The sequence below is a fragment of the Candoia aspera genome, chromosome 15 (genome assembly GCF_035149785.1).
Source record: "Candoia aspera isolate rCanAsp1 chromosome 15, rCanAsp1.hap2, whole genome shotgun sequence".
In the NCBI taxonomy this organism is placed as follows: Eukaryota; Metazoa; Chordata; class Lepidosauria; order Squamata; family Boidae; genus Candoia; species Candoia aspera.
Genome location: NC_086167.1, coordinates 2,368,073 through 2,381,000, shown reverse-complemented (window position 1 = coordinate 2,381,000; position 12,928 = coordinate 2,368,073). Strand labels below are relative to the sequence as shown.

General features: G+C 54.4%; 1 protein-coding gene across 1 annotated transcript; it reads left to right on the top strand.

Annotated features, from left to right (window-relative positions):
- The first annotated feature begins 783 nt into the window (after positions 1 to 783).
- UNC119B (unc-119 lipid binding chaperone B) lies at positions 784 to 12,581 on the top strand. Its single transcript, XM_063315639.1, has 5 exons — positions 784 to 1,024; positions 6,485 to 6,598; positions 8,363 to 8,471; positions 9,428 to 9,600; positions 10,034 to 12,581. The coding sequence occupies exons 1-5, from the start codon at positions 817 to 819 to the stop codon at positions 10,144 to 10,146; spliced, it is 717 nt and encodes a 238-aa protein (XP_063171709.1). The 5' UTR covers positions 784 to 816; the 3' UTR covers positions 10,147 to 12,581.
- The last annotated feature ends 347 nt before the right edge of the window (positions 12,582 to 12,928 follow it).

The window sequence follows — 12,928 nt, the reverse complement described above, 5'->3', positions numbered from 1 at the left end:
ACTCCTATACAGCTCACACCTAACTTAAAACTTTGGAATCCTTCCCAAGGCTGGCAGTTGTATTCTTGCCTCTTTGGTTAACATTTGGTTTGTTCTCACAAGTATTAAGAAAACAGGGTTGGTGGTTTAAAAAATATTGTTCTTGCTGTTTTAGTAAGGTGTGCTTTAACTTAAGTCTGCTTTCTGCAAACAGCCCGCAAGCAGATGAAATTCTCACAATGTTAAGTCCAGTTATGACATTCTCAACCTTACCAATCGAAGCGAATTCTCAACCTTGGCAATGTGTGGCTTTCGGCTCCCAGAATTCTCTAGCCAGCATGGCTGGCTGGGGAATTCTGGGAGTTGAAGGCCACCCTTCTTAAAGCTGCCAAGGTTGAGAAACTGCTCCGAAGAAACCGTATCCGGAGGAAACGTGTGGTCAGTTGCGAAAGCCTATTTGGGAAATGCGTCCAATTGGGCCGCTGGATGCGACCTGCACATCGGCTGGCCCGCCCGCCGGCCTTTCTTCCGGGCAGGGCTGGCCCGGAGGGAGCCGCAGCCCTTCTTCCCCCGGGAGCTAATTTCCTCCGCGGGACGTTGCCTCCTTTACTCACGAGCCGCAGCGGGCCCCGAGCCTCTCGGCGGCCTGCAGCGCCCCGCGGGGCCTCGGGCACGGCCCACCCGCCGCGGGACGGGGCGCGGCCGGGAACAGCGGGGCCTGTGTCCACGTGCCATCCCGTTGCTAGGCCGCGCGTCCCGCCCCCCGGCTGCCATGGCTACCGGCGGGGCAGAGGGGGAGGCGGCGGCCATCTTGGCGGCGGCGGGGCCGGCCCGGCGATGAGCGGCTCGAAGCCCAGGGTGGCCCCGGCCGGGCCCGGCGGGGCGCTGAGCCGCCTGCGCGGGCAGAGGAGCTCCGGGGCGGCCTCTCCCGCCGCGCCGCCGCCGCGGGCCGCCCTTCCGCCGCCACCGCGGACGGAGGCGGAGCTGCTGGCGCTGGAGGCGGTGCGGCCCGAGCACGTCCTGGGACTCAGCCGCGTCACGGAGCGTGAGTAGCGCCCGGCGCCCCCCCGCGCGGCCCTCCCCGCCCTCGCCGGAGCGCTTCCGGGCGGGCTCTCGGGGACGGGGCGCCGCGCCCCCAGCCCCGCCCGGAAGCGCGAGCGCGCCCGCTGCCTCCCCGGCCCCTTCCCCCGCCTCGCCCGCCGGAGAGCCCAGGGCGCCCCCGCCGGCCCGGCTCCGCGGCCGCTGCTCGCTTCCCCGCGTGCCGTTCGGCCTCCTCGAAGACCCGGCCGGGGCGGAGACTCCCCGGGGCAGGCCGAGCCCGGGAGCGGGGAAGGGCTCGAGCGCCGGAGCCCCTTCCCGACGGCCGGAATTGCCCGCCTTCCGCCCCCTCTCGCCGCAAAGAGCTTCTGGGGGCTCCGAGGCTTTCGCCGGTTTTCTGACCCGGTCCCTCGCTTTTCTCCGGCTCTGGCTGATTTCCGGCCTTTGCCTGAGTTTTCTCGCCAATTCTAAACGGGCCTTTCCTTTTTAAAGTGTCTGTTCCTTCGCCAGTTGCTCCAAAAAGGAGGGGACCCTCCGCTGGGGTCCGTCTCTGTCCTGCTGTCTGGTCTCTGTGGGATCAGCTTGTGCTGAGAGAGATCCGTCGCGCTGGGAGTAAAGGGACGTGCGCGGCCTTTATGAATTTGTCTCCACAGAAAAATCGAGAAAACTGGTATCACACAAACAGGGTATTAAACACGCTGCGCCTGTAGGTGGGCACACTCAAAACGTGTGATGGTGAGTCGTTTTAGGCTGCATGGCCAGGCAAGCAAAGGTGGGCATTTCCAGACTTCCACCCTACTTAACAGTCGTGAGACCTTGGTGGCTTGAGCAAACAGCTAACCCCCTTTGCCCCCTATCCAGCTAGGCCACGCCACACTCATTCTTCATGCATAAACACACCAGAGAAATGCAGAAGTGCCCTGGTTGCCCTCGATGTCAAAGTTGCTCAACAACCCTAGTTTTTTGAAAGGTACAGGCCACTACCTCTGCACATCAGGCAACAGCCACCCCGAGTCTCACACTCTAGGTACAACCCAGACCCAGTGGCCTCAGCCTCACAGTTGCATCGCTCAAGTTTGGGTTGGACAGCTTGGTTTGCTTGCTTGCCCTGCACAGCCTTGGCAAGGCCAGCGGCACCACCGGCCAGGGCACCCGCCGCACACAACCCACCAAGGATCAGTGGTAGTAACGTAAGGTTGCCACCCATCTTGGTCATCCACTTCAGCTAGACCTTACTGAATTTCAATCCTGTTCCAGCACGCTTGCCCTTCTCTTTCGTGATGTGGGCAATCTGCTGTCATGCTAGCCCAAGCTTGTCAATTCCATGGAGTTGGTCATGGGGCAACTGGAGAGTAACTCCAGTGACATCCCTTGCGGCTTTGGCCAGCGTCTCTTTTCGCCCATTGCTTAGCGCTACGCCAAAGGCCATGTGCTCTGTCTGTTTCATTTTGCTGCTCATTTCAACTCCTGGATCCATTTCGGTATCTCATAATGAACCAAAAACAACTGAACATTAAATGGGGGGGGGTCAGACTTGCTCCAGTCAGTTAGTACACGGCTGAATTTGCTCTCATTAGATTCAAGGTACATTAACTTGCTGCTGATCAGGAGGCCATACATAATGATAGCCAGTGCAGTGGCATCAAAATCTGCCTTGTCAATAGTAGTCATCTTCAAACCTTTGGACTGCCTGTGCACATCCAGAACAAAGATCAGGTAGAAGTCCACAAAGGCCAGTGGTATGATTTGGTTCAAAGGTACAAGAGTTGATCCCATAGTACTACTCCTTGAAGTTGCGCATAGTCTTGTAGGCATGGCTGGTCTTGAGCTGGGTGAAGTTGACATCCTTATCAACAATTGGGTAGCAATCGCTGTTGAGCAGTGCATAAATGTTGTGTAGCCACACGTGGTCAAACAGTACAGGATCTGCTGCTGGGTAGTGGCCTTTCTGGTCTGGAAGCCACTGAGGATCCAGCAAGGCTTTTCTGTGCTGATCTTCACACCCAAACACCATGAGAGGGAGCGGGCTTGTGGTACAGCATAGGAGTCACACTGCATGGCATGGAACACCACCTTCATCTTGCTTTCAGTCTGCTTCATGAGGAGGCTCTTGTACTCAAGGGGTGATATAGCACAAGGCATGAACCAAGACAATTTAGTGAGCATAATCCAACCATTTGTCACATCGGTGCCCCGGAACAGGCATCTGCATCATCCTTTCAGCTTAGCAGGAGGGACTGCTTGATTCTGTACACAGCTTTTGTGTAGTCTTCGCAGAAGCTGAAAAGGTGTCTCAACAGGACCACAAAAGACAGTGTGCCAACAGGGTTCAGCCTGGCGATGATCAGCTATCCTCTAGCTTTGAAGCAGAGGTTTGCAGCCGTGGCCACAGCAATTATATCTTTTTGCTGACACATGTTGAATCCTTCAGCCTTCAAGAAGTCATTGCCATAGGTCAACATTCCTTTCATCACTGGCCTGCTTGGGATTCATAACATTTTTGATCTCAGTGTTGTTCACAAGATACTGGATCTGACTGAACATGAAGGGGATGGGATTGTGAACACCGCCAACATTGCCGCAGTATATGCTTCATTGTTGGTTGATGTAAGCGTGCCCTCAGCGAGGAGGTAGACGGCTGCATGAAGACATCCTGGTTTTGTATGTCAATCTGGATTGTCGATGGCAGCAGGGTTTTGGGGCTCATACTCTCAAAATACTTAGCTTTCAATGTTCTTGTTGACTAGTACCACCTCAACGTGTTACTCTCTGTACTGATTTGCATAATCTTGTCCTGCAATGTGCTATCTCCAAAAAAGACCCTTCTTTAATTGCCAGGTGCACTACTACCCACCAGGATGGGAATATTATTAAATGGATGGTTTGGGCTGAGCTGTAATCCCTTGACTCCCTTGCCACGCAGTGTTTTAAATTCGGCTCCATGATCAAGTGTCACCACTCCAGCGACTAGAGCAGCTTTTCTGACTAAGCTCAGCCGCTCCAGCCGTTTTAAGTGATTGAGGGACTTCTCTGACAGAACCTTTTCTACGGGCTTTGGAAATGCCTTTGCAACAACTGTCACAACATACTTTGCTTTTACCACATCAGCGATTTGCTTCACCACAGACACTGTTGTGGCACCAGCCTTTGAGGCATGGCCAACAAACTCTCCAGTGGAATAGTATCTTCAGAAGAACTGTGAAGCATAGCTACTTCTCTGGGAACCTCTTCAAGGGCCTCAGCCCAATCACAGAGAAACTGGTACTTCTTTTGACCAAGGGATTTTGAGCAGAGGTGGTCAGAATTAAGATAGCCCTTCTTAATAAATAGGTTCAGCAAAGGGTTTGGTTTCCCGTACCCTGATAGATCTCAGATAACACAGCAAATGCGGATGCCTGGTTTGAACTCCCACCAGATGATCTTGGCAAAACCAGTCCTGATGTCCTTTGGGAGCTCCCTATTAATGGCTGCCCTCATCGTTTGGTGGGTGGGGTGCCCAAATATCTTGAGCTAGGGTTGGGCCTTGCCTTGATCTTGCAAACTGGCTCGGTAGCACGCTTTCATGTCAGTGCTGACATCTCTTGTGTCGCAGGCCATGAAGTTCCATAGACTGCTGTGACTGTGCTCTACGCAAGCCTTCTGGATGTCTTCTAGAAGAGAAGCTGGTGTAGACATCCAGCTGTTGCACTCTCTGGCAACTAACTGGCCATGTGGTTAACCCCAATGGCCCTTTTGGCCAATGTTTTGTCCCCCAGGGCTTCATAGGTCTCTTGGAGTCTTACATGGCCCTCCTGGAAGACAAACTGGTTGATGTTTGCCTTGGCCCCCAAGGAGCCAGACCGCAGTGGATTCATTTTGTGTGGCTTTTCCAATGGCTTCCCAGAGATCGCCCGCATAGAAGCAGACCTGCCAGCAGTGGGGGAATGGAGGTTTTTGGGTCAGGTGTGGCCATTGTGGACGATGAGCTTGACAAGTCTGTGTCCACGCATTTGCCGCTGTTATAGATGTCCTCACCAGCAGTACCTTTCAGGATAATTGCCTGCTTGAGGATCGTCTCACGCTTAGCCACATCGCTGACCGTGACGCCTGTATCGTGGACCCGCTGCTCCCACTCCTGGATTTTCTGTCATTCGGTAGGAGTGAGACCGGAGGAGTGGCGAGATACGGTCTGAGCCCAGGACCGATGACACAGACAAGGGGTGCGGTCCTGGCACAGTGATGTCCATTGGGTCAGGAAGAGTTGGGAGTCCCTAAATGACTGAACAGCAACACTCTGGACATTCTAAAAAGATTCACATAATTCGGAACATGTACATAAAAGGGCAAGCAAGAGGGGGCTTGGAGAGAGAATTGAAGGGTGCATACGGGATAGCCCTGCCCCTGTACTCGAAAGGTATCACAAGCCAAGACCAGCATCTTCTTCCAGCATGGAGGACAAGGAACATTAGATGCAAATTACGGGAAGGTGGGATCTGATTGACTATGAGAAGAATATTTATTTATTTTAGTTTTATCCTGCCGTATTATTTTTATAAATAACTCAAGGCGGCGAACATACCTAGTGCTGCTCCTTCCCCCACAACACCAACCCTGTGAGGTGGGCTGGGCTGAGGGAGAGCGTGCGACTGGCCCAGGGCCCCCCAGCCGGCTTTCGGGCCCCAGGCGGGACTGGAACTCTCGGGCCCCTGGCTTCTAGCCCAGCACCTTCACCACTGGACCAGACTGGCTCAGAAGAAACTCCCCAACGGCAAGAGCAGGAAACAACGAAATTTATTAGACGATCGAACTCCGTTTCTTCCTGATGAAACAAATTCCAGGATTTATCGCACAGCATGAGATCTCTGGGTTATACCAGTTCACTGCTTTGTTTTTGTGCTCGCGCTCAGTTCCCACCTCTTTTTACCCTGTCCTCCTTTTTTCCTCCACGAACAAGACCTTATTAAAAAAAAAAGTCAGATGAAGTAGATTATGACCCACAATTCTTTGTACATCAAGTTAGGTCCTTTTTGTCCTGACATGAGTTAGGTTGCACTTACTTACATTTAAGCAGGTTGCTCGTTTTAATTCTCTCTTGGCCAGTTGTAACTGTTCTTTTATGTTTCTTCTGTCTCACTCACCTGCATAATTTGGTGTCATCAGCAAGCTTGACAATTAGCTTGCTCAGTTCTAAATCCAAAGCTTTCTAGAAAGTAGAGCCCCCGTGGTGGTGCTTGCGTGTCTCCATGACTTACAGCCTTCAACTTATTCCTGTGCTTTAACCGGGTTCCACTCTTGACCACAGAGTCTGCCCAGGAGTCCTGGGTGAGGGACTTCCTAGCATTGTCTGCTGTGCTTGGAAACAGCGCTTCCTTGTCCCACCTGCAAAGGCCCTTTTGGTTGGTAGGGCCAGGCACCTTCGCCATCGCCACCCAAGGGCTGAATCCTCAGTGTGGCTCCTTGGCATCGCTTCTGTTTCCCTCTCTTGTAGATTACCTTTGCCGACCCGAAGACAACATCTACAATATTGACTTCACCAAGTTTAAAATCCGGGACCTAGAGACTGGGACAGTGCTATTTGAAATTGCCAAACCTTCAACTTTAGGTAAGCCTGGTGTAAGGAAATGGGACGATGTTATGAATCGCAAGACCCAAGTAACAGTTAAAGATTCCTGGGAGGATGTTTCGCTTCCAACTGTGGTTAGATGGTGGTTTCAGAATCCCTGAATCTGTGTATGTATGAACAAGCACGTCTGTCAGGGAAAAATGAACCACTTCTGCTACTTCTATTTGGTCCCTAACTGTTGCTTTTTTCCAGTTTCCCAAATTCCGTTCCTTGGCCTTTTACGATTCTGAAGTCTTCACCCAGGATTTGAGTCCTCCTGCCTGTGATGGTCCAGTTTTTTCCGTGTTGCCATGGTCAAACATTCCAGGTTCCTCTGGAGCTCTGCGCACGGGCTGCCGCAGCTCAGTTGGTCAAAACAAATTACGGGGTTGGCAGCGTTGCTCTTTTCACCATTATTTCAGGAGCTGTTCCTCGGGTGGCCGTGCTAGGTCTGCTGGGACTGAGTACTGTCTCTTTTTAATTGCCCATGTCCTTCCTGAGCTTCATCTAACACCTCTTTTGTGGCCTGAGCAGATATTGGTGAATTCCCTGGCTACCTTCTTTCCTAAGTCTGAGTTTGTGCACTGTTATCTGTGAAAACACATAGCAATGGGTCTGTGTTCGCTTTTCCTTCTGGTCCTTCTCCCCACGCTAGTTAGTCCAAATCTTGCTGAAGAGGTTTTGGTATGGAAAGCGGGGACAGGGGACCTGCAGTTAGTTAGTTATGAATCGATTTATATAGCTGCTGATTTAGTGCGTGATTCCAGGCAGCTCGCAACATTAAAACAAATGAAATACATAGACAAATACAAAATAAAGCAAGGAATATAAAAAACAGCAGCCGGACAATCATAAAAAAGTCCTCAGCGTAGCCAGGGAACGGGCTCTGTCACTCACCCAGGCCCCAGGCTCGAGCCCAGAACCAGGCCTTCAAGGCCCTGCGGAGCGCCAGCCGGGTTGGAGCCAACCTAATCTCTGGAGGCAGGATGTCCCAGAAGGCAGGTGCCGTGGCAGAAAAGGCTCTCCTGCAGGGCGCTGCCAGCCCACGCTCCTTGTCTGACGGCAACCGTAGCATGCCCCTCCTGGATCCGAGAGGACAGGAAGAGACAGTCCCATAAGAACCTGGTCCCAAGCCCTGAAGCGTTTTAAAGGTGACTGCCAGCACTTTGAATTGAGCCTGGCAGTTCAGGCAAACTGGCAGCCAGTGCAGCTTGCAGTGCAGTGGTGTCACATGCGTCGAGTACGTTGCAGTAATCCAGTCCACGTTACGCAGATGTTCTTGATCTCTTCCTCCCCCTTTCCTTCACCGTTGGCCATGCTGGCTGAAACTGCGTGGGTCCCCCCCCCCCACCCTCAGTGACGCCATTCTCAAGCCCTTTGGGATGTCCTGTTTCCTTAAGTGGGCTTCTCTGGGAGAACTTTCTGTCTGAATGTGGGTTCTGTCCATTATTCCAAGTACCGCAAAGGCATCTGTCACAACGCTTCAGTTTGTTAACCCAAATCACGTTCGCTTGGACCGGCAAGGCTGTGTTAGAAGTTCTGTTTTGGTGCGTACCGCCTGGCTTGCTTGTTCTGCAGTTCCCGTTCCGTGGCCACTTTGCAGAGTCAGCCCCAGAAAGCCCGAGACCTGGAAGTGCTGGTGGCGGCTGCAGGGGCTTCCAGGAGGGGCCCCACTTCCAGAAGGGCACAACTCGGGCATGCTTTGGCTGATGAGAAGCCCCACAGAACCGGCCTCCTGAGTTCTTTCCCCGTTAATTCCCGCAGAGCAAGAGGACGAAGAGTGTGACCTTGGGGAGGTGGATGCCAGCGCCGGACGCTTTGTTCGCTACCAGTTCACTCCTGCCTTCCTGCGCCTCCGGACAGTTGGGGCAACGTGAGTCTGGGCAGAATATTGTGGGATGGGGGGACCACGGTGCTGCTGGGGCTGCCTCAACACCAGTCAAATGTGTCTTTGTGAGTGGAAAGCAAGTTCAGCACTCCCAAATGAGTACAGTAGTCCTCACTTCACAACCATTTAGTGACAGTTTGGACACAACAGTGTTGGGAAAAATGACTTACGATTGGTTCTCACACTTACGATTGACGCAGCGTCCCCACAGTCACATGATCAGGATTTGGGCCCTTGGCAGGCGGTTTGCATTTATGACCGCTGCAGCGTCCATGGTCATGCAATTGCCATTTTCGACCTTCCTGGCTGGCTTCTGGCAAGCAAGTTCAATGGGGAACTATATGATTTGCTTAAAGAGCACATGGTTTGCTTAATGGCCACCGCAAAAAGGACATAAAATTGGGTCAGATTTGCTTAATGACCACTATGCTTAGCAATCAGTATTTTGGTCCCAGTTGTGGTCATTAAGCAAGGACTACCTGTACTTTAAAAGGAAAGAAAAAAATTTACAAAGTGAAGTCTGGAATTTTGCAGTTTGTATGAATTGAATGAAAGATAACCTGATTCCTGTTGCTCAACCCTGGTCTGCTGCGTTTGTTCTTTTTCCCAAATTTGTTCCACTGATTCGAATTCTTAGTTGCCCTGCACCTGAAGCCCTGATTTTTGGTTGCTGGGTGTCCCCTTCCTAGTCCAGCGTTTCTTTACAAGCCGAGGGAAAGAAATGCTTATGCTTACGTTTTTAAACCCTGGAAATAGATACTTCTAAGAGTGACGATCTCTGTGGGTTTCTGTCATCCCACGGCTGGGCCCTCTCCTAGGCTGCTCCTGCTGCCTCGCCGGCACAAGCGCCGTCTCCGGGGCAGGACCCCAGAGTCCCCTGTCCTGTGCCATGTCAGGAAACCCGCTTGATTCTCCAGCGGTGTGCTTCTCTCTCTCGGCAGGGTGGAGTTCACAGTGGGAGACAAGCCCGTGTCAAACTTCCGCATGATTGAGAGGCATTACTTCAGAGACCGTCTCCTCAAGAATTTTGACTTTGATTTTGGCTTCTGCATTCCCTGCAGCAGGAACACCTGTGAGCATATATACGAGTTCCCCCAGCTTTCAGAGGATCTCAGTAAGTATCTCTTGGGCCGGGCCGGGCCGGGCCGGGTTGACAGCCCACGTATGGAGGGCAGCGCCCCGGATGAGCACCCGAGGCCCAAGCAGGGCCAGCTGCCTTCGGCCTTCCCTGAGAGGCCTCCCGCAGCGGCAGCCAGAGAATTCCTGCCCTGGTGGTGATCCTCCCATGGCAGTCTGCTGTTTGTGCCATTATCAGCCACAGGGCCAGTGTTTCGAGGGAGACAGAAAATAAACCCCTTTACCCCAATTTCCCCGAAGCCCACAGACCCTCTCGCTTCTCCCTGCCCCGCAGAGCTTCCTAGGCTCCTTTGCAGAGCAGCAGCCGTTCCCGCCACAGAGGCAGAGTCGGGGGCCGCCTCTTCCCGGCAGGCCAAGGGCGGCTGCTCCTGAGCCCTGGCTGACCGCCCTCCCTCTCTTCTGCCCTGCAGTACATCTGATGGTCGAGAACCCCTACGAGACTCGCTCAGACAGCTTCTACTTCGTGGACAACAAGCTGATCATGCACAACAAGGCTGATTACGCCTACAATGGTGGGCAGTAGCCGTTCCAGTGCCGCCTGCAGACATTGTGCGCCTTCGGGCTGCAGGGGGCAGGCCCCGGCCCTGCTCCCTTTTCCTGCACGGCTCAGGAGGTGGTGTGGAAAGCGGGAGGGGCCTCTTCTGGGACAGTAAAGGAATTCTCCGGGCCGCTGGCTCCTCTCCCCCTTGGCATCCTGGTCCCGTGACGAGCCAGGTGCAACCCCCCCAGTCGAGCAGGCTCAGCTGCAGTCCTCCTCCTAACGCCTCCGCGACCCAGAGTGCTGCGCAGGAGGGTTGGCGCAGGTGCCCGTTGCTCGCACTGGTGCCTCCCGGCCCGCTTTCCACCCGGGCCGGCATTCCTTTTGGTCGTGTCCTCTCTCTCGGGGTCGGAGTGCCTGGGAGGGTTCCAGGGCAGGGGGTGCAGAGCTTTGCAGTGTTTTATCCTGGGCCTGTTAGAACCGCAGTGACCCCGAAAGGTCTGGCCTGCATTGTAAGAATTAGTGGTGCCCTCCGGCCGGGGGGGATGGAAGCCTGGCCCCCTTGCTTCTTCTGGTGGCTCTCGTTGTTGCGGGGGGGAGATCTGACTTCTCCGCTTCCCTCCCCAGGTCTCCTTTTGTCTTGCTTCCAAGTCGCGGGAAGGCAGAAACTGCAGGGGGGGGACTTCCTCCGCCATCTGGCCAGCCTCTCTGCTGTGGCGTTTGGGCTGGAGTCCCTGGGCAGGGATGCAGCCTCCCGTGGCAGCAAGTCCCCAAGGTGGGGGGCGGGCTCCAGAGGGCAATGGAATAGTGGGAAAAGCGCAATGCTTAAGCCTCTTGGCTGGAGGGGAGGTTTAACGGCCTCAATGAAAGGGTTTCAGGTGCAGGACGGGGTTCTGTTTATTAAAGGGGGGGGTCCTGTGGTCTTCTGGAAGTGCTCGGGATGGAGCTCGGGGGCGAGGCTGCCCTCGGCTTTCTCCAGCAAAGTGCCTTTCTCCAAGGGCTTCCTTCCCGATCCCTTGCAGTCCAATGCCAGGTGCCTTTGGAACCGCCCTCTGCCGTGCAGGCTTGCCCAGGCACCACTCCGGCCTGCTGCTCTCCCCAGTTGACCCCAGCAGTCCCGGAAGGGCTGGCCCAGAAGCAGGGGCTGCTCTGCTGTGGCCGGTTCCCCTGCCGCCCCCTCCACCCCCCCACCCCCACCCCCCGGGGAGCAGAAGATTCTCCTCTGTGCCTTCCTTGGGACTGACTATCCCAGCAATAAGGGGAGGGTGTGCGTGAAAGAACAGGATGCTTTGCTGGGCAAGAGGTAACTGAGTGACCCCCCGAAGTGCAGGATCCAAAGTGTACCCAGTTGCCCTCTGGCGCCCCTTGCTTCTAGAGGAACTGCCCTCTGAGCCCACCCTCACCCCACGCCCCCGGCTGTCCTTTGCTGCTTTCCTTGAGCTGTTCTCTTCTGCCGAACTCCCAAAGGGCCGTGCTTCTGCCACTAGATGGGCACGCGTGAGTCAGCGGGGGGGGGGGGGGGGTTGCTGTTTCTGCCCTGCTGACCAAAGGGGGTGTGCAAAGGATGGGGCTGCTGTTCAAAAGCAGGACGTGGCTTGCAGGCAGCGGCGAAGTCATTAGAAATCCGGAACCCCCTTTTGGCCTGAGAACCGCAGGGAGACCGGGGACCTTGATAGGCTGGTGGTTTCTGGACCGGCCTCCCGATGGTGAGACGGGCGTGGGATTGCTTCCGCTTCCTTTTCAGCTGACAAGAGAAACCGAAGACGGGGGTCCCCCTTGAGACCCTTGGAAGCGAGGATAGGGAGGCAGTGGCCTTGGCCACCTTTGTGGCAACGAGCACTACCCGGTCCCAAGTGTGCCCCACCCCGAGTATTGCTGAGGGTCAGCAGCTTGGCTACCTGTGGCTCTGGCCGCCCGAGTCAAGAGGCAGTAAATCCCCGCCCCAGCATCGCCGGTGGTTTTCTGTTTTGGGAACTGAGCAAAAAGTTCAGGGCCCAGCAATCGTGTTTCTTCACATCACCGATGTTCTGGAATTTTGTATGCAATGATGTTGAGCAAGTGGTATTTAGGGTAACGGTGCAACTGATTTCCCAAGGGAGGGGTCAGGTTCAGCACTGTGGCCAAAATACCACCTCCCCCCCACCCCCGCCTGTGACCCTGAATTGGCCATTGGCACTTTGTGGTAGTTTTTCGATGAAACCGCTCCCCCTACCCACGGAGTCTGGGTGTGGCAAGCATGTCCCCTTTTACACATGTAAATGTACAGGAAAGGGTTCCTCGTTTTTCTATTTTCCTGCCAAGGTATTTTTCCACAGAGAATGGCAGAAGTGCAGAAAGCCCTTGTGTGATTTCCCTGAATGGTGTCGGCACCATCATGCTATGTCTATTTTATATCTCTCCTTGATCTGCAGTAAACTAGCTTATTTGTATAAAATGTTACTTTGTCTCAAGCAATAGTAATTAAAAAAAACTGCATTCCGTTCTGGTCTTGTTTCCTTAAGTGGGAGGGATGGCTCAGATGGGGAGCCTGGAAATGGGGATTCTGAGAGGGCAGCCCGGTGGGGGAGCCTCGCAAGGACGCCCGATGCAGGGAGGGAGGATGCCCAACCTCGAGCAGCAGCAAAGGGTCCCGCCTCGGTTGGGAGGCTCGTTTTTTCCAAAGAAGTAAATATACTCCCCCCCCCCCATTAGCTATCTTCAGGAATATAACCTTACTGAAGGTGGTGGATCCGGCCCGACCCTCCAGTCCATAGGGCGAGATAAGAAAAGGCGGCTCAGCCCGAGGGTTCCCGGCTCCCCGTTCCTGGCCGAGCAAGCCCCTCCGCGT

What these genes read in the sequence shown, in the direction of transcription:
- UNC119B (XM_063315639.1), top strand. Translation starts at nt 817, where the DNA reads ATGAGCGGCTCGAAGCCCAGGGTGGCCCCGGCCGGGCCCGGCGGGGCG. An exon ending in CTCCGGACAGTTGGGGCAAC is followed by an intron (nt 8,472 to 9,427) that starts GTGAGTCTGGGC and finishes CTCTCTCGGCAG; the next exon opens with GGTGGAGTTCACAGTGGGAG. An exon ending in CCAGCTTTCAGAGGATCTCA is followed by an intron (nt 9,601 to 10,033) that starts GTAAGTATCTCT and finishes TCTGCCCTGCAG; the next exon opens with TACATCTGATGGTCGAGAAC.